This window comes from Haliotis asinina, chromosome 2 (genome assembly GCF_037392515.1).
Source record: "Haliotis asinina isolate JCU_RB_2024 chromosome 2, JCU_Hal_asi_v2, whole genome shotgun sequence".
Classification (NCBI taxonomy): domain Eukaryota; kingdom Metazoa; phylum Mollusca; class Gastropoda; order Lepetellida; family Haliotidae; genus Haliotis; species Haliotis asinina.
Window position 1 is genome coordinate 59,278,655 of NC_090281.1, and position 24,060 is coordinate 59,302,714.

The 24,060-nt window shown below is 39.7% G+C and overlaps 1 protein-coding gene across 2 annotated transcripts in view; it reads right to left on the minus strand.

The window, feature by feature from the left end:
• LOC137274029 (protein YIPF5-like) overlaps positions 1-24,060 on the minus strand; it is a 138,863-nt gene that overhangs the window by 2,780 nt on the left and 112,023 nt on the right. For both annotated transcript variants that reach the window (XM_067806985.1, XM_067806986.1), the window contains exons 5-6: positions 20,090-20,200; positions 1,892-2,073 (exon numbers count right to left, since the gene is read on the minus strand). In XM_067806985.1, the coding sequence (XP_067663086.1) occupies positions 1,892-2,073; positions 20,090-20,200 (293 nt within the window). The remainder of the gene's footprint in view (positions 1-1,891; positions 2,074-20,089; positions 20,201-24,060) is intronic.

The window sequence follows — 24,060 nt, forward strand, 5'->3', positions numbered from 1 at the left end:
TCTGGTTAGTTAATCCAGCAGCATTCTCAGTTGGATAATATTATATCTGGTTTGTTAATCCAGCAGCATTCTTTGTGGGATAGTGTTATATCTAGTTAGTTAATCCTGCAGCATTCTCAGTGGGATAGCGTTATATCTAGTTAGTTAATCCAGCAGCATTCTCAGTGGGATAGTATTATATCTAGTTAGTTAATCCAGTAGCATTCTCAGGGAAATAATATTACACACAGTTAGTTAATCCATCCATCAAGAAACAGTCTACTAACAAACACAAGAAGGTCACAAGAATGATTTTGCTGAATGATTTATTGATATTACTTTGTTTCACTTCATGCAGTACAAGTATCGTTGTAAGTATGTGAATATTAATTTCATTCTAAATCTTGATCTCTGGATCAATGGATTTTATCTAAAGTTGGATATGGACAAAACATTGGCCATTCCTCATCATATATAACATTAAATATAAAGTTTGTTGGGAGGGGTGAAATAATTGAGTAGTTAGCTCACCGGAAAATGTGAAATGTGTAATGTTCAGAGTGAAACTAAAAAGACCTAAATGTTTAGTTAGAAATAGAGTTCGATTCTTTACAAAGACAATTCTCAAGTCCCATGGCAATTTCCTGTACTTAGCATCATTCCCCTATGTTTACAAAAAGATAATGAGTCTGTTTTTAAAGACATTTAATTTAACATCATATCAACAATTTGAAACCTGTGTAGTTGAGTCTGTTCTCCATCAGTCAATCATGCAACATCTCAGTGATCTGACAGACTCTCATCTGACAGACTCTCATCATCTACCACCACTGAGTCAACATTTATACAAACATGATTATAGGAAAGACAGGATTATAACATAGAACATAAAAACATACAAAAAACTCTCATTATTATTCAAAGTTATTTTCCTTAATCTCCAGCTGTCACAGATAATGCTGGCAGAATCCTGTGTTGAAGCCAGATCAGACCTGATCACATATGATTAGTGACAAATCAGTCAGTATCATTACAACACAGTGTTGGCTTGTTATGAACATAATTATCTGCCTCTTCAAGGGATTTTGTGATCCATCCTACATCTGTTTTGAATCTTCTTCAGAATCTCTCTAATGTCAAATCAAATAATATTCCTTAAATCATTGCCATGGTAACATGTAGTGTTGTAACAGTAGCTATGTGTCTATACTGATATGTAGGCAGGACATCTGATATCATGGACAGCATATAGCTCTGTACATCCTTGATATCACCTTGTTTGTAACGTTAACACTGGTAGATGTAAGTCTGTAGATTCTGGCCTCCACTCTAGCCTGTCTAAGTCAGTAAGGAGGAGGACACATTAAGTGTGAGTGTGTGCTGCTTGTATGTGAGTGTGGGTGTTAGGGCTGGGAAGGGTCCAGATTTTGTACTCAGGTACCCCACCCCCTATCAGCAGTATCTTATCCTACCTGTATACCACTAATGTTAGTTCCTGACATCAAATTTTACTATATTGGCAATATATTCTTCATCTCGAAGGCTAAAATTTTGAATTTTCATTATCATGACCATGTATTACATTCAAAAGAAGTGACAGTTATTATTTCTAAGTCTTCAAATACAATACAACTCTTTTACCCCTGACAGAGTAACACTTACATTGTTTTGTCTATTAATCACATGATCATAACTGGTGTGGGTATTGAGAGGGTGCCCGGGTCCAACTCATTACTCACCCAGGCACCCTGGCTTACCCATCCCAGCCCCAGTGCATGTGTGAGTGTGTCTGTGTGTGTAGATTGAAACTGACTGATGTTGACTTACTGTCAACAATATATTTGACACTTGCACAAATGCACGCACACATGCAGTCATTCCTGCTCAGGCGTGTGCAGACATGTTGACTTACTGCAGTGAGATGACGATGGAGGTGAAGGAGAGGATGACCATTGGGAGGAGACAGTAACCAAGGACGCTGATGATGCAGCCAATAGTCACCCCAGTCAAGCTCATCAGGTTGAGCAATGCATACATTGCCACGCAGCCCACAACGCCAATGCCGTAGATGTAACCGAAATGCAGCTTTCCAGACTGGAAAGAAACAAATAGAAACTTATTATATGATATCACAACTAACTGGAGTCTAAAACACTATATATGGGTGAGTGAGTGAATGATCATGAGTGAGTAATCATGAGTGAGTGATGAGTGAGTGAGCAATCATGAGTGAGTGAAAGTGGGTAAAGTGAGTGAGTGAGTGATCACGAGAGAGTGATCCTGAGTGAGTGATCATGAGTTAGTGGTCATGAGTGAGTGATCGTGACTGTGAGTGAAAGTGAGTGAGTGAGTGAGTGAGTCAAGGAAATCCAGTTAATGATCCATGGATATGTTGCTAACTGTACCGTCATCAACGCTGAAATAGGGGGCACGTGGGGTGCGGAAGTTGTCTTTCCATATCTTCCCGTGACTTTGGGGAAGGAATCTAGGGTCGTTGTAACCCTTGAGTATCAAAAGACCTCCTAAACTTCATCAAAGGAAAAAGTTATCTATCCTTCAGGATCACACTATCACACATTTAACAAAGGAGAGAGTCCTGTAATTGTATCACATTTGTTCATGTTGTCGAGTATGGAAATATAAACTGATTACTAATTGATGATTTCTTCAGATATTTCACTTTATTATCAGTGTGTTAATATTGGTTGTCACCGCAGTAAGCAATACTCCAATCTCATAATGACAGCCTGAACATACTCCAGTCTAGAACAGGCAAACCAGTGACTTACAGCCTGTGCCAACAAAAAGCATTCAACTGTCCCACGGTTTAAACAGTATTTTTGCTGCTTTTGTCATATTCAGTACTATTGTAGCTAAAAGATGCAATCCATGCAATTCTCCATCATATCATAAATCCAGTGTCACAGAGTCTCATCACCTGATCCATCACAACAAGCACAGGTTGCCCAGGACCATATCTTCACCTGAAATCCCAAGCCACTTGTTGTTGCTGTGTAAGATGGCTACTTACTATACCCCAACAGAAGGGATCTCTACTCATAATCATCAAATTATGGTTTGTCTAGTCCAGACTTAACCATGCACCAACAGCCATGATAAAGTTACCGTATTACCATGAGGCTTAAAGGGCAACAACATTCTGAAACACTGTTTGCAAACAATAGCCAACACACCCTGTCTTATTCCTACTTTCTGCTCCAGTGATTTGCAGGTTTGCTACTGACTAAACCTTTCTTTCCTTTGTGAACAAACACCCTTATTCTGAATTAAAATATATTGGCCAATCTGGCTTTTGTTTTCACAACTGACAGTAAATTGCATGAGGCTATAGCTTTACACATCAAAGCGAGCGCATTTCTAGCTCTAAGGGCTTCGATGACAGCACATAGAGGACAAATACACAATCTAAAAGGTTTTTCACATTTGAATGAAGCTGGCAATTAGTATTTTGAAAACTTCGCCGAAAGAATAATACACAAGATTTTCTTTGATATGCCTGTAACACAAACATGGTGAAGCCAGACATTCTGCAGGACTGAGATTGTCAGTTGGGTGGTATGGAACTCCATTGTTTTGATTGCCAACTGAATAATGCATGAACTAAAGGTGTCATGTCACACTCAGGAATTATTTCATGTAAGATTTAAATACAAGCACAGCTGTCAGTGCACTGATCCTTTAATATCACACTCACTCAAGGTAAAGTTTCAATGTGTCTAAAAACTTATTCTCTTTTTTTTAACGAGAATAACACATTAGAAAATAAACTATCAATTACATATCAGACCAGTCAGTGACAGAAAGTTAATCAACATGTCAAAGCTTCTGGAAGGGTAGTCTCTTAAATACCTTTTTTCATTAAAAACGTTTACAGCAGACATGACAGAGCTACATATTTTTGCAGAAAGAATTAATTAGAAAAGATATCATTTACCTGCAGAGAACAAATTGCAAAGTTTCCTTATGGTCAAAGGAATGTGTCCCACTCTTTTTCCATTGAACTCGATTCAATTACACTTTTTCTTCTCCACCGATTAGAACTGCCAAGGTTGTTGGTGGGAATTTCAAATCCAATGACGGCTGACAGTGTGAAAAAGGAAAGTGTTTCAGGAAGACCATAAATAATTCTGACATATCTTTCACAGATTAAACATCCTCTTGGATGAGAATTGAGGAGTTGGGGAAACACAGAGAACCCTTTTATGTAATGATTTTTATCTTTTTCAAACTTCCAGCAATCTGTGTGATGTAAAGCCTGGTTTTCTGTCTATGATTTATGGAGTCGGAGATTTAGTTGCAGCATGTGACACTGGAGCAAGTCACAGCTTACACGACACCAGGGATGATCAATAGTTTCACATGCAACAGTTCCAGGTCCCAACCACCACAGAATCCTGCCTCAACGAGCCCATGTGAGCAACACTCCATCTACCAATACCGTGAGAAGATAATCATATGTACTCATTCAGTGTGAAGACCATCCTATTTAACCATCCCATGTGAACACCATCCATTTAATCAACCCATGTAGACATCCTATTTACCCAGCCCATATAAAGACCATGATGACCTATTTACCCATCCTAAGTGAAGATCATCCTATTTATCAATCTCATGTGAAGAAATCCTATTTATTCATCCCATGTGAACACCATCCTATTTACCTATCCATGTGAAAACCATCCTACTGACCCATCCCAAGTGAACATATCCTATTTACCCATCTAATGTGAACTCCATTCTATTAACCAATCTCATGTGAACAACATCCTATTCCCCAATCCCAAGAGATAACTGTCCTATTTACCCATCCCATGTGAAGACCATCCTATTTACTCATACCATGTGAACACCATATTATTTACCTATAATGTAAGAAGCCAATCCTATTTACCTGTCCCATGTGAACACTTACATCCTATTTACCCATCCCATGTGTACACCATCTTACTGACCCATCCCATGTGAAGACCATCCTTCTGATCCATCCCATGTGAACACCATGTTATTAGTCTATCCAATGTGAAGACAGTCCTATCTATCCATTTTCTCTGGCTATTATTTTGTATACCTCAAATTATATTTTTTCACTTATGATAAAATGATAGAATATTGCCTTGGCATGAAACAAAACTCACACAAAAAAACAAATAGTGCATGATTTTTCTATCCAAGTCATAACCAATTATCCTTGCATCAGCATAAACGGACAAGTGACTTGAGACTGAAGACATGACGAGAGGTTGTGCAGTCACTGCCAGAGCTAGGCATGGCAGCTTGTGGGGACGTTGTCATGCACAGTGGAAGCAGCATCTACATGGCTCTAATCTTTGATGTCTTTGCAAATCAAACACAACCCAGCAAAAGAGGCCTCATGCCATTGATTCCCACACAATCATGGCTACAGTGTCAATCAGGCCTATCCAGCTGCACTTAGAGTGTTCCATCACAGTTACAGACGCAGACAAGTAAATGTCATCTGATACCCTTAACTACGTCTTCATCGCGTCTTTATCACTTCTTCAGACATGGCAAAAATCCATAATCTATTTTTTCTCTAAGAAGAAAAGACTGATCTAAGTTTGAAATTTGACACAGCAACAGTCATGCAGTTGGAGCATGCTTCTTTCACATGAGACAGCTTTGAAAGTTTAAAGAAATAACTTTCCAGCCTTGACCACCCCTACCCACGTGGTGTGAGACAACAAACAGCTGAGATCTACATCACTGTACACACACACACACGCCACCACAAGATGTGTTATCACCTTTATCCAATATCTATAACATTACACTGTGATCCATCAATTTATTTCTGTGTGTCTGCCGATATTGCTGAAGATCCATCATTTGCAAGTATTCCAGGCAATCTCCAGATTCAATAACTCACACAGTCTGTTCTAAACATCTGTGTTAAGCTCTTTAGTCATTTCCACCATCACTTACATAAACTGCATCTATGAAATTGATACATATGCAGAATCAACAGGGAAAATTTTACCCAACTTGATATCAAAGGAGATGACTGCAAGGTTCATTACAGTCATCAGGGGCGACATTTTTACAGTACTGCTATGAGTGAGTGAGTGAGTGTTAAGGCACACTCAGCATTATTCCATCTATAAGGCGGTGGTCTGTAAATAGTCAGTACAACTTTTGTAGATATGATGACAGATTATGTTGTAATTTGTGCTCAAGATCAGACTGTGCTGGTAGTGCATATGTTTATGTCCTAATTTGCAGTATCAGAATAACGTAGCATCAAAATTATAGCTGATTAAGTCACTGGAGAGACAGTTAGCCTCAGTATATTTATATATCCATACGGGAGAGACACAGTTTAACACACATGGTCACTGTTGGACATAGTGCTGTGGACACAAAGTAGAGACTGTGTTAGACTTCTGACTAGATTAAGGCTTAGTCTCTGAACATATGTAATTTTGATTGTAACAAGCAAACCTATTTTAATTGAAAAGGAGCCCCTGGGACCCAGAGATTCAGAACCTAAGGAAATATAGACTTGCTTCATTTACGGCTTTAGCACTGCAGAGAAGACTTGGCAGTAGGCAAAATAATGTGGTTCAGGGACTGTGAGACTGACTAACTCGTGATGTACATCACCACAAGGACAAGCTGTAGGCACCACAAGCTTATCATCAGTCTGTTCACAGTTAGATGCAACAACCATATGGAACCAAATCAAGACGGCAAATATCACCATATCAGCATATTTCAACCTAAGTTGATTAACTGATGTCAAGAGGTGTCTGTCATTCATCCATTATTGATAAAGGAGACGCTGTAAACACAGCATGTTCTGACAGAATGCTGGATGTTGATTAACCACTTACACACCGCTCAATAAACCCCAACAGACAAGGGTGCCACTGTGGACCAATTAGCAGAGAAATTGTCAAAGACCCTCTCAATCACAGAGCAGCCTGATACATGATTCAATGTGATGAGGAGATTATAGTGTTGTGCTAATATTGGCACATGGCTGGATATACGTGAAGGCACTCTATGCTACCCATCGGCAGGACATGCCAGTATCACTTCCAAGCAGTCAGATAGAATAATTGACAATCATCCAAATAGGCCCATATGTGAACCATTGGACCGATGACGGAACATCACACTGTTTCACACAAAGCTACAATTGGTGTGTGACTGACACATAATTTGAGAGATTAGAAAAATTGAGTGCATACACTGCTATTGGAAACTTTGCTCTGCGAACTAATTAGGATGATGTTGACCTGAATTCCATCATGGTAATTGATGAAGATACGGATCAGATAAGTACTGTACATCCTCACTGATCTTGCACAGGTAGTAGCCGTATATAGCTGGTGCATTGCTGACCATAGAGGACAAACAGTTACTCACTCACTTACTCACTCCTCCCTTGCTCATTCTCTCACTCAGTGGCATAATGAGTAAGTATTTTCATGCTAATTCCAGCAGTATGTTCCAGCAAAGTGAAAGTTTGGTACAGCCAAAAGGTTTTACACACTAGAGCCATGTGAGGTAATCAAACCTGGGTCAAGATAAAGACGAACAAACACTTGACCAACTGAGCTATTCCACATCCCATATTCATTATACAGAGCTGATGTAATGCTTTCATAGCCATTACATATTATACACATCTTAAACCTGTTTCATAATAAAGTTAATATGAATTTGCATTATCACTGCCTAGCTAGCCAATCATTCTTTCCTATTCATTCCTTCTTTTATATATGATGACCATTAGAAAGTGTAATGAGTAGCATCTCTGACATCATACCCAAAAAAACTCACTGTTAAAGTTTAGTTTTATGCCACACTCAGCAATATTCCAGTAATATCATGAGTGACCCATAGACAGTGATAAACCCTTGGTATGACAATAAACTAATGGTTAGTCTAAGAAAATCTATAATTTTGATAGATAAATAAACCTATTTTAACTGAAATGGAAACCCATTGAGATGAGAGATTCAGATCCTGGGGAAATCTAGACTTGCTTCATTTAGAGCTTTAGTACTGAATGGCGGGCTGGATGTAAGAAAAATAATGTGGTTCAGGGACTGTGAGACAGACTAGTATGATGACTGTTCTAGAGATGCTCTATCCACAAGACGACTAAGCCAGTGAGGTACTTAAGTCAACAGACCATCTGCATTGATGTGTCCTATGACATCTATCTGCTCCCAATTAAGATTCTGCCAGGCCACTTAATGCAGCAGCTGCTCCAGTGCTAGCACAACAACTAACGATGCCATGGTTTACCGCAATTAAAAGTTGTCAATTCCCCTGTCACTGAATGAGCAAGGCTGAATAGCCAAGAATCCTCTCTGGCAGAGACCAGTCCATGTCTCAGGAGAAATCTCTGTAGACTGGTTCAAACTGGTTTTAAGTCATTTTCCACAGAGACCTCTAACAGTGTGGCATTTCAAGTAACAGCATATGATCAGACTTGTAGCAAACTTCCAGGGTTATGAGGTCTGTGAGACCATCAGTGTTATCATCATATGGAACAATGTTATAAGGCAGTGTATCCAGACAATTGTCCACCCAAGAATCATTTAAACTGATACACCGAAGCTTCTAGTCCAATGCATTCAGGAAGTAAGGATGAAGCAAAAAGATATAACCTGAGTGAGCTATGATGATCTAACTGAAGGATCAGGTTTATACTAACATCTAGTCTGTGAATCTGATAGAAATGCAATGAAAAGGAGCAAATAGACCCTCTAGAGAGGTAATCTAGACTTGCTACATATTCAAGGGCTGCATGGCCTGCATAAGGTATACTTGTTTCTGTGACTGACAGACTAGGTGTAGTTTTGTTTCTTTTGTACTGAAATGAGAAATGTTTCACCAACAATGAAGCCATACACCAGAGGTCAGTAGCAGATAGCTTATAAAACCTCAAATCCTAAATCTTGTCAATCTCTGTTAAGCTAACTTATTAGGAACATTTGACAAGTTTGTTCCATTTTGTATCAGGAAACAAGTTCAGACCAACATTTGTCACAGAAATAAAGTTTATCTAAACACACAGACATGCAAGCTAAACCTAAACTGAATACAGCCCCAAACAATACTTTATTCTACAGGCTGAGGCAGTCTAAACAGAATAAGTGACATTCAGTTTTTAAAGTACTATCAAGGACCTTGGAGACTGACAACAGCAAACTGTCTTGATGTTGACATCAAAAGACAAGTACAACCTTATGATTCCTCAGAATGCCATACAACACCAGCCATGAGAAAACATTACCAAGGTAAATCCCAGCTGTCTGACTTCATCAATCTGTACTCATTCAGTTATACACTAGCTATATCCCCTCCCATCAACCAATCAGTGGGCAATCAGCTGTCATTGATGGGATAAGACAGGGAGGTGACATGGGGTCAAGCTCAAGACTATATTCCCACTGGACACAATAACCTGTCGGTTCCATTCATCAAAAAATCGAATCTGACACCTTAGTTTCGATTTTCAATAACCATTATCACTATTTCGATTTGATATCTGAATACTAATTTAAATCATTTCTACACAGTCAAAACAAAATTTTGACTCCAACAGTTTCAAGCTCTGAATTAAGGTGAAATATGATTGGCTGACACTGGAATCTTGAGAGTTGTTAGTAGACATCGCCAAGTTGACAATGGACTTCAGGCTAAAAATAACGGACTCTGAGACGTAAATGAAAACTGATGTTTTAACTTGCATGACGAATCAAATTGAACATGATCAAATCGAGGGTCCAACATCAAAAATAGAATCGAATGGAGGTCTGGGTGAATCACTGCAGCCCTTTATTGTACCCTACCTTCAGCTGGTCCTAATCTACAGTCACCTAGGGACCCCTAGGTTCACAGGCCAGCCCCTCCCCCTAGATTTCAATAGCCTCCATGGGAAATAAAGGTCATAGCATACATGTATGTGTATGAAGTACATGCGTCAGGGTGATGTCTGTTGGATACAATAGCCTCCAAGGAAAACATCATCGAATACATGAGTATGTATGAACATCCTGTCACCATTCACTGCTCATCAAGGCTGGATTCATGAGAAGCAGGGTGATACATTAGTCTCTGGAGGGTCAAGTGTGTGGTGGATATGTGCAAAATATTAGGACTTTTATCAGAATGATTGATCAAAATGTGACACTTCATTGTATTGATGTCACTGGTCACTCTCCCATGGCGGAGATCTAACTGGTGTAGAACACTATCCTGACAGGACAATAGTCAGGGTTATCACTGTGCAGGGAAATATCCCAGTTTAATCACTCCCTGCAGGGATGATGAATTGTCTTGCACGTCATAAAGTAGTGCAAGAACATGAGTAGAACAGGAATGAAACACCGAAATAGAGAGCGAGCAACAGAATGAAGGAAGTATCAAATGAGTGAGATAGTGACTGAGACTGTGAATGAGTGAGACAGGGAGATGACTTCTACAAACATTGCTTTACCATGATAATAAAATGCAACAGTCTCTAAAAAAAGGACAATTTTAACAATTTTCTCAAACAGAATAACTGAAACTATTTCCAAAATATGTCATGATATTTACAATTTTCAATGAATTTTGGCTATTACCATAGTCTCCTCATATTGTTTCCATGTTCTTATACTACATGTATATGATTTGTAAAATTGTTGTAATGTACATCATTTAAGTATCTGTATTTCTATAACTACTTGTACCTACTGCGCTCATAGTTGTAGTTTATAGAATATTGCCACGGTTTTTCCATGGACTGCTATGCCATGAATATCTTATCTTATTTCATGGCAATAGTCTATATTCAGTCACACAAGGACTAGACAATCCAATGATCAACATCCTCAGCATCAGTCTATGCACTTGGGATACCTTGACATGACATGTAAACCAAATCAGTGAGCCTTGCCACCTGATCCCGCTTCTTGCGAGTGAGTGAGTTAGTGAGCAAGTGAGTGAGTGACCAAGGGTTTCAATGATCATGTCAGCACTTTCTCACTTACAGCCGGACAACACAATTCATATTCATCATCATTATTATATCATTATTGCAGGATAGTTATATAGCACACATCAATCTCAACAGCACATCATATTGTCAATCTCAACTCCCCATGGATCATACAACTCTTCCAGTTATTGTGGCTTTCTCACCCTTATGTAGATCAGCGAGATAAGTTGGAAAAAATTTAAGCAGTGACATATACACAGAAGCGATGAATCAAACCAGCCAACCTGTCGTGATACTGATATTTCTCAGGACAAAGCTGACCGTGAATCTGAATCTGGGAGTCCACACTGGAGTTGCCCATAGCTTATCCTGCGACGTCATGCAATGACTTAACAACTGTATCGAGATGTCTAGTAACTCACAGGCAGTGCTGTTACTGCTGAGGACCCAAGAGGAAAATAACACCACCTCTGTAATCAGCAGTTACAGTTTGCAATCAGCCGCATCACTTCCCGTGAAATAAACGAGATTTGTCATGAAGAAGCTGTGGTACCTAACTCATAAAATACATGCCCCAAGTAACACCTATTGGATGGAATCCATAAACCCAGCTCTCCTTTCATCCGAACGTAACCTGATATTGGAAAACAAATCAGAAAACTGTATTTAGTTGTGTGAAAGTATTGTAAAAGATCCTTCAAATGGTTATTGGAAAGTAGTACCAGCACTTAGTAGTGTGCATGCAACCATACTGAGGAAAACCATTCCCGGATCTTCAGAATTTCGCAACCCGTCAAACAGGATTCCCACCTAAAATTAATACTTTTTTTCCAATTAGGGCAGTCTCTGGAAAATCTGTTGAAATCTGGCATGCCAGGTTACCCAACAATTTGTGATCAATCTTTATTTCATTCTTTATTTCACTGCGTGTAATCAGGAAAATGTCTTCAATAACACAGATGTGAGGCATCTTCAGCAGCGGAACAACATATGTTCAATGACACTATCACTGGGAACAACTTCTACATCATCATCATCATCATCATCATCATCATCATCATCATCATCATCATCAAGACTTGTACCTTTTCTCACTGGTAACAGCATTTTCCTGTTTGTGGTTATAGCATTGTCATCTGACTTACAAGTTTCTGAAACAAATATATTTTACAGAAAAAAACTTCACAGTAAAAAATAAAATATAATGAAAAAGAGCCCTGTCACTTGCACTTTACTTCCTTCAAAGCTGTGGAAATGTAGACTTGCCACATTTTCTAGTGAGTGATTGAGTTTAGTTTTACGCTGCACTCAGCAATATTCCAGCTCTATGGCGGTGAATAATCGAGTCTGGACCAGACAATCCAGTGACCAACAACATGCGCATCGATCTGCGCAATTGGGAACTGATGACATGTGTCAACCAAGACAGCGAGTCTGACCACCCGATCCCGATCTAGACTTGAGTGGACCTTCTTGGATATATTTGCTTCAGACTACACAGTCATGCGTGATGCCTTAGTCTTAATTGCTATAGAGCAGTTATTTCTTTCTCCATTAAAACCTCCTGTAGTTATTGTCTTGTGTTTGTGTTCTGTTTATCACAATAGCTGTCCATTATGAAAAAATTCCAGGAATTCTTGCAGCCTGACAGAACGATCTAACCCCATGTACACTGACATTGATGACAGATATTGATAAATCTCCCATCTGATTAAGCAAAAGAGCAATGAGTTATACAAATACACACAGTTCTCCTGACAAAACAAGCCTAACAGGTGTCATGCCCAACTTGACAAAGTAAGCCATATTTCCATCTACTGAAGCCAATAATGGCTGTACATACCAGCCTAATGTCTGTCATATACCAATCAGACGAACACAGACATGGGTCGGATATGATCTGTTAGTGCAGACCTCTCACCCTCAGTTGTCAAAACACATAATGAGTGAGCCTCTTCTCCATCCGGGAGCTGACCATAGTAAATGGCTTCCATACTGGGGCTGCATGGCCACCATCCTACCAATATCTCACACAGCTGCTGCTGAGTAGTCTGTTTCACAGTCCCTAAACCATACTATTTTCCCTATATCCTTGCCCTCCCTGCAATGGTAAAGCCCTAAGTGAAGCAAATCTGTCTTCCTGGGTCTCCTTTTTAACTTAAATGGTTTCATTTGATACAACCAAAATTACCTGGTATATATATTCAGAGACTATGTGTTAATCTACTTGATGGTACCAATCTGGACCAAGATCGCCTACTCTTCTGCCAGTGATCTTATTTCACATATTTTGTACAAAAGCGAAATTATTTTTACAAAATAGGTTTTCATGGCGCGAAGACATTTTCTACATTCAAATTTCGGGACAGTAAGTGAGTAAGTGAGTTTAGCTTTACACTGCATTCAGCAATATTCCAGCTATATGGCGGCGGTCTGTAAATAATCAAGTCTGGACCAGACAATCCAGTGATGAACAACATGATCATTTATTTGCACAAGTGGGAACCAATGACATGTGTCAACCACGTCAGCGATCCTAACCACCCAATCCCGTAGGTCGCCTCTTACGACAAGCATAGTCGCCTCTTAAGGCAAGCAGGGGTTGCTGGAGGCCTATTATATTCGCTAGACCTTCACGGGTCACAAAGATTTGAAGCAAACAGTCCATTTTATAATAGTACAAATGAAATACACTTTCTTGTGCAGTTCACGAAGAGACTACTAAAACATATATACCTAAGACAAAAATGCTACAGCATACTGCATCAAGTGCTAGTATGCTGAGTGAGTGAGTGAGTGAGTGAGTGAGTGAGTGAGTGAGTGAGTGAGTGAGTGAGTCAGTGAGTGAGTGAGTCAGTGAGTGAGTCAGTCAGTCAGTCAGTCAGTCAGTCAGTCTAGGTTTTCACCACTTTAAGCAATATTCCAGCAATATAGCTTCACTGGACACTAGAAATTGTCGCCACACATTGTACCAATGAGGGGAATCAAACCCAGGTGTTTGGCATGGCATGCAAATGCTTTTACCACAAGGCTACCCCAAAGCCCCCACTACACTAAGAATTAGATCCTACACAACAATTTGTGTCACAGTTTACAAAACCCCTACTGCTTTAGTTTTACGACAAAGAAGGCTAGTCCAGGTCATTCAGCTCCTTGGCGTAAGGTGTTACATCTACTTCATCCTTAGCAGTTGCCTAGCATAACAATTGGAGCCTGTCAAACAGATGTCAGCAGCTAGATGACAACAACAAACTAACAAGCAGCTCATAAGGTTGCTGACCTCTTGAGAGAGGCTACAGATTCTTCATGAGGTCAGGATATGTCCATATATCTTACCTCCATGTAAAATACTTTAATTTCATTAGTCAATGACAAAGGGGGTTGAAAAAATATTACCCGTATTTATCATGTAACATGTATGCCTTTGTGTAGTTTTGTCATCTGTCACCTAAAGGCTTGGGTGACACTGCTACAAACAGAACATCACAGCGCATTATTCTCAAGATATGCATACAACTTCTAGTGACACACGCACACCAAACACAGATATCCATGTGTTAAACTGGTTAAAGTGTTTGCTTGTCACGCCTAAGACTCAGGTCCAATTCCCCAGATGAGTACAATGTGTGAAGCCCATTTCTTGTGTCTCCAGCCATATTGTTGGAGTATTGCTAAAAGTGGTGCAAAACCAAACTCACTCACTTCGCATTGCCTCAAGATAATCAAAGTCAAAAGCAATAAATGAACTGACAATTTAATGCCATTCCTGTCTTTTTAAAGTGACAGAGGGTGTATTTCTCTGGAGAGATGCATTTCTAGAAGAGGTACATTTTCTTTTAGGAACGTTCAAATGAGAAGGAACTATGACATTCACCTAACACACTCCATGATTCATTCCTGTTCATGTTCAATCAAAGTGAAAATTATCATTACATTACCTTTGCTCCGTCAGCAAAGGACAAAACAGCAATAACCGTAGCAACACATGTCATACGAACATTAATTTTAGGACCAAAATATCCTGCTGTCATGAACATATTAAATATGAGACAATTCTGAACAGAGAGCGTAACTGATCTTTTCCCAGTGTTCTCTGAAGAAGATTAAGAAGTATCCATCAGTAATGACATCACTGTCTGACGAAATGAACCACATATCACAGCCATAGTTTAACAGCAAGCCAGTCCTGTTCTGGTGTCCACATCTCTCTCAATCCTGTTATTGTCAGCCATATCTTTCCAGCTCTCAAGTAATGAAACAGAATTAGACATAAAAGTGTCAATTACCACAATTTATTACACCCAATATCAATTCTGGTCTTTCATATTACAAACAGGAAATGATTAAATCTTTAATGGCTTATTACAGAAATGTGTAATATTGAGAAGAGTATCTTGGGCTACTACTTAATTGGCATATAGATTCACAAATTACGCATATTCGTGCTGAGAGCTGACAGCTACAGGGGAGCAGAAGAGTCAGTGGTTGAGATTGATGAGATTGATAGATAAAAGATGAACCCTCCTAACAAACAAATACAAACACGCAAACTAGGAGGCAATATCAGTCGACAGGTTCAGCATTTGATTTTTTATTTCAAATCAAATCCAATTTCATCTGCATCCATATTGACTCAGATGGCTTGAGATGTAGAAAAACTCAAATCCATCGTCTTTCAAACACAACTACAAGAAAACAATAAACTGGAAATAATCTCAGGTCGATGAAGGACAGAACACAATCAGAAACAGAAGCACGACCCTAATCATGACTGTCCAGGTCCTGGAGAAAACACAGAATGAGCAGCGTCCAATCAAACATGACCACAGAGAGTCCTGCATCAGGGAATACTGAAATAATTCAATCATTCACCAAAGTTTGCAGAATAATTTGGGGAAAAGTCATCTGGTATCAATGTAATCCCATATAGTATTAAGTTAACTTTCATAAATTGCAAAGGGGTGGTTGGGTAGCCTAATGGTTAAAGTGCCTGCTCGTCACGCCGTCAGCCTGCGTTTGATTCCCCACATGGGTACAATATGTGAAGCCCAGTCCTGGTCTTTCCCGCTGTGATATTGCCGCAATGATGCTAAAAGCAAAAGGTGTAAAAACCTTACTCACTCACTCATAAACTGGAAACCAATTTTCTTCCTGTTTTAGATTGATGCAAAAAATCCACAATTTATTTCTAAATTCAAACCAGAAAGAATCGCATAAGGATACAGAACCAGAACATGTCTGCACTAAGCGCGATAATGAAACACTGACATGATAATAGGTGTTTGACACGAGTTATGCGTCATAAGGATACAAAATCTGAATATGTCTGCACTAAGTTTGATAAGGAAACAGTGACGTGATTATAGGTATTTAACTAGAGTTATGCATTATAAGGATACAGAGGGAAGATTATGCCTGCACTAAGTTTGATAAGGAAACACTGACATCATGATAGGTTTTTATTGCAATATTGCTAAAAGTGGTGTAAAAACCTCACTCACTCACTCATAAACTGACTTGATGCAAAAAATGCAGAATTTATTTCTCCAATCAAACCCGAAACTATTGGTAATTAAGAAATACTGACATAATAAATGGTGTTTAACTAGAGTTATGCATCATAAGGATACAGAACCAGAATATGTCTGCACTAAGTTTGATAAGGACACACTGACATGATAATAGGTATTTAACTATAATCATGTACTGGATTCAGTAAATGGAATTAAAACACAAAAGGAGCGAAAAATAGACTTAACAAATCACTGTAGCTTCAAAATTCTTTAGGATTTAGGAGTCATGAGCTGAGTGGAGTTATCTCCCCTTGACTTCATAGTATTCCATGCATAATACCATGAACACATTCAGAAGTGTCCATAGGAGTGAGTGAGTGAGTTAGATTTACACAGCTATTAGCAATATTCCAGTGGGAGTGGGGGGCACCAGAAATGGGAATCCCACTTTGTACCCATGTGGGGAAACAAACTCAGGTTTTTGACATGATCAGCCACTAGGCTACCCTACTGAACCAGTGGCCATAATAACGTGTGAAGACACCTTAGATGCAATGACTCCTGAAGTATAAGCTCCTCATGAAGACACTCCAGATCTCATAACTCTCCTCAAAAACATGCCTTTCTGCTACATGTTGTTAGTTTGACTGAAGGCTGGTTATAACAGAACTGAGTCATGGATACACTCAACCTCCACACCACCCCCACCCCAACACCCTGATTTCAAAAGAGATGCACAAGAGAAGCTGCAGGTAAACACAAACAGCTTGTGTCAGTAGATCACCACACAAACAACTGCTGCCAGTTTGACAACAGAACTGTCCAGACCTTAATTACAAACTCCTGCCATATAGCTGGAATATTGCTAGGTGTGCCATAAAAATAAGCTCACTGACATGAGAACCACACATACTATTCACCTAGCAACTTCTCTACCACAGTTGATAAATTATTTTTTCAACTGTCGCAAACTTTACAAACTTGTTTTTCTGCTTCTATAACTTCATTAAGAGTGAGATGAAGCACTGTGCCCTGTCACGTCTGTCTGCCATAATATTCCAGGAAATAACTCACCGTAATAAAACCTAGTCACTGAACATAAATCAAACCCTGTGAAACAAAGCATCGCCAAATGGCCCACTGGGGCAATTATTCAAGTTCCATATAAAAACATTATGCTATATCCCCACAGCTTAATATCAGTAAGAATAATGAAAGCAGCTCAAGCGCTTATTCAAAACAAAGGTAAAAACTGAATATGAATATCACAGTGAAACTTCCTTGCACATGTAGTCCTGTGTCATAGAAGCCCACTGTCGGTCCCCCTGCAGCTCAAGATGATGTGAAGTCACCTGACATGCTAACACTTACTGACTCAGTGTCTTAAGGAGGGGCGAAAACAGAAGAAACTGTTTCAGTCTTGTTAGCACATAAAAACAATTCTCCAAGAGGTCAATAATTTATTCTTACGTTTCAAAGTCAGATATGACAATATTTTCTAACCTGCTGAGTGAGTGAGTGAGTGAGTGAGTGAGTGAGTGAGTGAGTGAGTGAGTGAGTGAGTAAGTGAGTGAGCGAGTGAGAAGATCGTTTCTAGTCACATGGGAGAATGAGTTTCATACACAGTACACAAATAGGCAAACACCTCTGGTCTGCATCATACACTGTCATGTATCTATCAATGAAGTGGTAAAGAACAGAAAAAGGTATCTTCTCTTATCAATGTCTATAAGGCCATTCTCCCAACGGGTTGCCTCAAACCAAAATATATAAAGTCCGCTTACAAGAACTCCTTTAAAGAAAGACCTCAAGCATTAACGCATGTTTTGTTACTTAATCAATGTAAATGAACATGGATCTGCTATATTTGAAAAGACATTGAATGGAAGCCTGTCTGTGTGCTTTGTGATCTATATGTCATTGGGCCTTGAGGAGTCCAACATCTTTGTTGGCGACACTTCTGTCTGGGTCAGATACATCCCACAAGTTTATGTAGTTCTTCAGACAAGCGGTCACTCACGATGAAGTGCAGCAGGTATAGAAGCTGGTGCAGAGGAGGATATTGATGGGATTTCACAGTCCACTGCCCCACTGTCTGGACCCGGGACATACCAACAGAAGGCCTGGCACTTGATAATGTAATACGTCTCAAGCAGGAGCCATTCTGACTACATTTATGATGGAAGTGGGGAACAATAATGTTGGAAATGTCGCACTGATTGTTGCAATTTGGAGATTTATTCTCTGTCTGGGCTGAATATGAAATCCCTGTCATATGCTGCATGTTATCATGTCCCATATTACCCACCACACACCAGCTACACATAAACCATGGACTACACACTAAGTACAAAGATAAAAGCAGGATTTTATGGTGTTTTCTTGTCATGCCAGGTATCTTGTTCAAATACCACTTGCCATAAAAAGTTTGAATCTGTTACATCAGTGTTGGTATGTTTGGTTGTAGTTATAGAAACCTGAAGCAATTACTCTACTCTACCTTCCTACCATCCAGTCTTAAGGATGGGGAAAAGCACATTAATTTGTTGTCCTAGTAGGCAGCAAAAGTTGAAAGATCCCCTCAAGTTGAGTTTGAAAATTTGATGCGCCATTGTGATGGACTTCCAGTGATCAAGGGAAAAGGCTCCATACAACATGGCCAGGGCATGCTTCTGGATACAGTTCATCAGTGTAACAAAATGTGCCACGAGACATATTTGGTGCACAGGTGACTCCATCTCTACTATATAAGGTGATCTTCACTCCTGGCAAACAAAGCCATGTATCAAAGAGGAATATATCATGGTACAAACCAAAGGTTACACAGTTCATACTCCATGACAAAGCTCAAAGCAACACATTATACATACTTTATGTATTAACTAATTTGTAATTTGAAAACATCTGCGGACCACATCTGACTACATATACATATTATATGTATACCTGCCATCACTAACCATCCCGTTTTCTACACATCTCCCTACCCATCCCCTGTCTATCCATCTCTTTTTCTATAAATCCCTTTTTCTACCCATCTTCTGTCTACTCATCCCCTGGCTGTTCATCCCTGTCTACCCATCCCCTTCCCATTTCCTGTCTACCATCCCCTTTTCTACCCATCCCCTGTCTGTTCATCCCTGTTTACTCATCCCCTGTCTACCATACCTTTTCCTACAATTCCCTGTCTACCCATACCCTGTCTACCCATTCTCTGCCCACTCATCCTCTGTCTACTCATTCTCCGTCCACTCATCCTCTGTCTGCCCATTCTCCGTCCACTCATCCTCTGTCTACCCATTCTCCGTCCACTCATCCTCTGACTAATCCTTTGTCTGCTCATCCTCTGGTCACTCAACCTTTCTCTACACATCCCTTTTTCAACTCATCCCTTGTCTACTCAACTCACCCATCTCATCCCTTCTCTACACATCTACTACCTCCTTGTCTATATAACCCATGTCTCCCCATCCACTGTCTACCAATCCTGTCTACCCATCCCTGTCTGTCCATTCCATCTACATATCCCATGTCTACACACCCCCGTCTGTCCATCCTATCTACTCATTCCCTGTCTGTCCATGAGTTGTCTACCCATCCCCTGTCTACTCACCAACATGAGGAAGCCACCAAAGGCCAGACAGAAGACGAGTGGTCCAGCCAGATCAGTGTCCTGCATGATGTCGTGGTCCGTGTTCTTCAGTGGGTTCAGTACAGCTGTTGTCTACAACATGGAAGCAATGCAAATTACATATAGACTTGAATAACTCATGAAAAAGTTCAAAATATTTTCAGCAATGTTGTCCGCTGCTATAAAGTGCTACCTGAACAGGTTAGCCTGATATCTGTAGAAAATACATTCAATGCAAAAAATGCTGTAAATTTACAGCATATCAAATTTGTTCAATACATTCAGTAAATTTCTTTAGTCACAACATAAAATGAAAATAGAGCCACAAGGCACTGTTGCGCTTTTGAATTCTGAAATTTTAATGACTGCATGTTTTAGAGTCTAACAGAAATTCTGTACACTGTTTTCATCTGGGATCCCTTTCAGCAAACATCTTGTATTATTTATCCATATTCAAAATGACAAAAAACATGTTCCCTACTTTCAGTGTTCCATTACTCCTGTCCATACACAGGAAGAGGAAGTACCAGTGTTTACCATGAACATAGTTCTACACCTTCACCATCCAGACAGTTATATATGGTGTATGTACACACCTCCGCAGACCTGTAATTGACAGTGTCAACTAAATGGTCATCTGAGGTTCCTTGAGAGACAGATGGACCACAGTTCTACACCTTCCACCATCCAGACAGTTATATATGTTGTATTACACACCTCCACAGACCAGTAATTGACAGTGTCAACTAAGTGGTCATCTGAGGTTCCCTGGACCACAACAATCTGACCCACAGCCAGACAGCATATCGATGGTAGCCCAGCTGGGAGATTTTTGTGCACTATGTTACCCTCTGTCGTAAATAAATGACCATCCTGTCCTAATGACAACCATAAAAACATCATAAAAAACACATCAGAGGCATTCAATCAATCACATGCTTGCTTTTTTTTGTTCCAACTATGGATCATGCAAAGAGGCCTTCTGGATGTTAAAGATTGTTATCTGAAAAACTAAAGGAAATGATGTTTTAGCTTCAGGAAGTGTGTCAACTAGAAAGCACTACAACATTATATAAAGGAACTCTTGGTGAACAAAACCGTCTTAGTCCTGATAAGGAAAAAGTCACTCTGTTTTTCTCATTTCTGCCGACTGATGCAAAAAATTTAAGTTGAATTTTTTACAGCTTCTGATGACCATCTTTTTGCAAAACTCTTTCACAAAGTAGGAATGTTTTGCTCCAATCAGCATTACCTGTCATCAGCTCTGTGTACAAAATAACTATAGGTCTACTACTAAAAATACCACTAAAATATTCAACTGACAACATTTTTAACACTGACTAGACCATGACTCCTCAGACTGAGCACAAGGCCACTTACTTAATTCTTCTTGTTGTAATGGCTGACATGGAGGAAATTAGCTGACCTTGCACCTTTAACCAACACCAGGATTTGTTCAGTTTGAGAAGATCAGGTGCCCACTGGGGAAACCTGCAGTTTTTTTTAGCTCCAGACTAAACTGAGATATTGACAAAGGTGTGTGTGTTTTTCTGTAAAATCAGTGACGGCTCTAATGAGACTGGATCCGTCTGGGGAAAAACTTCATATCATTAGGCAACTCCCCCTGGGACACAATGCACCCTGACAACCAACACTTTGCTTAGAAGGTGAGGAAATATGAACGGTTCTTAAAAAAAATTGCTTTTAAAAACCAGTAGAAAAGTCAATAAGTTGATTTTCAATTTGGCTTGCAGTTCATGAGATGTACAAGAGGTCGTCGAAGTGGTACATTCAGAAGCGAACTGAAGGGTTCTGAATGAGTCAATTGATGGATGGAATGTGTGTGACAAAGGATGGCTGGCACAGGATTTCAAAATGTTTAAACTGAAATTAAAACAAATGAAAGTTCATGTTCATCTCATCAGTTTTTATCTGTGAGTATATTCACAAACATTTTGTGTTCATGATTGTATTCTGTATCAATTGCTGTGGTTGTAACTCTACAATGACCATTATTTGTCCTGTGTGAGGCAGAAACACCAGTGCTGAATGGTCTATGTAAGAACACTTGAAACAGATTTGGTCCTGCCACTATACAACTGTAGTCTATTACAATCATGCAGAACTAAAACCATACACTACTTCAATCACACCACCTGTGAAGATCTGGGTTAGAATTGGTCTTCAGTAACCCATGCTTGTTATATTGGGTCACAAATGGGATCAGGTGGTCAGGCTTTGCTGACACTTGTTATCGTATCTCAGTTGCGTAGATCAATGCCCAATGTGTTGATCACTGAATTGTCTGGTCCACACTTGATCACTTACAGACCGATGCCATATACCTGGAATACTGCTGAGTGCGGTGTTAAACACCCTGCCAACCTAGAGACCATCCAGCGAACCAACCATCTTCAAACATACAACTGTACAAAGCTACAACTGTTTGGCAATACACTACTACAACCATATAAATGTACACAATCATCATTGTACAACTATAGACGGCTACAACTGTTCAGCAATACGCTACTACCACATTCCAAAGTAGTGCTGAATTGATTCCCACCATACTCACAAACCGCCCTAATCTTCCTGTCATACCTTGATCTACTGGTGTTGTTTCATGGCTGACAGAAACAGACTGATGACAGAACAAGAAGCGGCTGAGTCAGCACTTTTATATATCTCAGACACCCATTCTTAGATGTGTAGCTTCTCCCCACATATCTCCTTCAAACAGGTCTAGTACCATCTCATCTCATAACCTGCTCTGTTGAAAATGCCAGAACAGACTTTACACAATTAGGGAAACTTTCTTTCTTCTTCCTAGGATAAGCCCAGACATCACGCTAACTGACACTGGGGCATGGGAAATTATCCTTGAGACAAAATGACCATCGAATTATCACAATGGCTGAAGAATGTGATGACTTACACTTGACTATTTCACCACCACAAAGCCATACAGAAAACCAGGATGGGATTACTACTAATGCAATGAGATTTATGGCAAGTCCAATGATAGGGCTGGTCCAGTCATTGGCTGCATGAGAGGTGTCCTAATCCTTGCAGGATGTTCATGGGTAGTTCGTCAAACCCTCTACCCCAGTTCTTTTGTGTCAGGACCATGCGAAGTTGTTCATGCTGGCTACCCCAGTTTTTTTTTTTTTGTGTGTCATGGCCATGGGTGGTTGTTTGTGCTGTCTACACCATTTTTTTGTGTGTATCATGGCCATGGGTGGTTGTTGATGCTGTCTACCCCAGTTCTTTTGCGTTCTCTATGCCTTGTTTTGAGAAGCTAATGATAATTCCCTGAAAACTGTGTTAATTTTCTTAATCCTCCTATTGACATAAGGATGCTTTCTCAGTTTTTCATGTGTTCCTTATTATCAAACAGACACTTTTCAGAAGATAAAAAATTAGGAACCACAACAAAATGATGATCAATAACTGACTTTCAACTTATAGAAAAGATGTTTTCCTGGGGTGATCAGGTGTGCTAGAATTTACAGGATCCAATTATAAGTTGATTTTCAAGAACAGAGCTGTCTGAAAATCCGTGTGTTTATGCTCCTGCCTTTCATCTGTGAGACAAGCTTAGAAGTCTACCCGATATGTTTGCTTGATGCTAGTTCGGTCTATCACAGTGCTGGTAATCCACTCTCCTACACTTCAGATCCTGTGTCCACTAATCTACTTGACCATATAGCAATCCCAACCATCCTGTCAACTCACTGCGCCATGCTAAATAGCTGACACCTGACCTCTGCTCCGCCCTCCGCAACAACTTTGTCTCTACCAGCTAAGACAACATTCAGACACGTTCTGACTCTAACACTGTGGTAATCTAGCTATAAACATGTCAGGTTTGTCCACATCCCCGTGCTAATTACTAAAGACAGTATGCAAGTGTTGACACAACTGATAACAGCCTTGTAAACACTTCACTC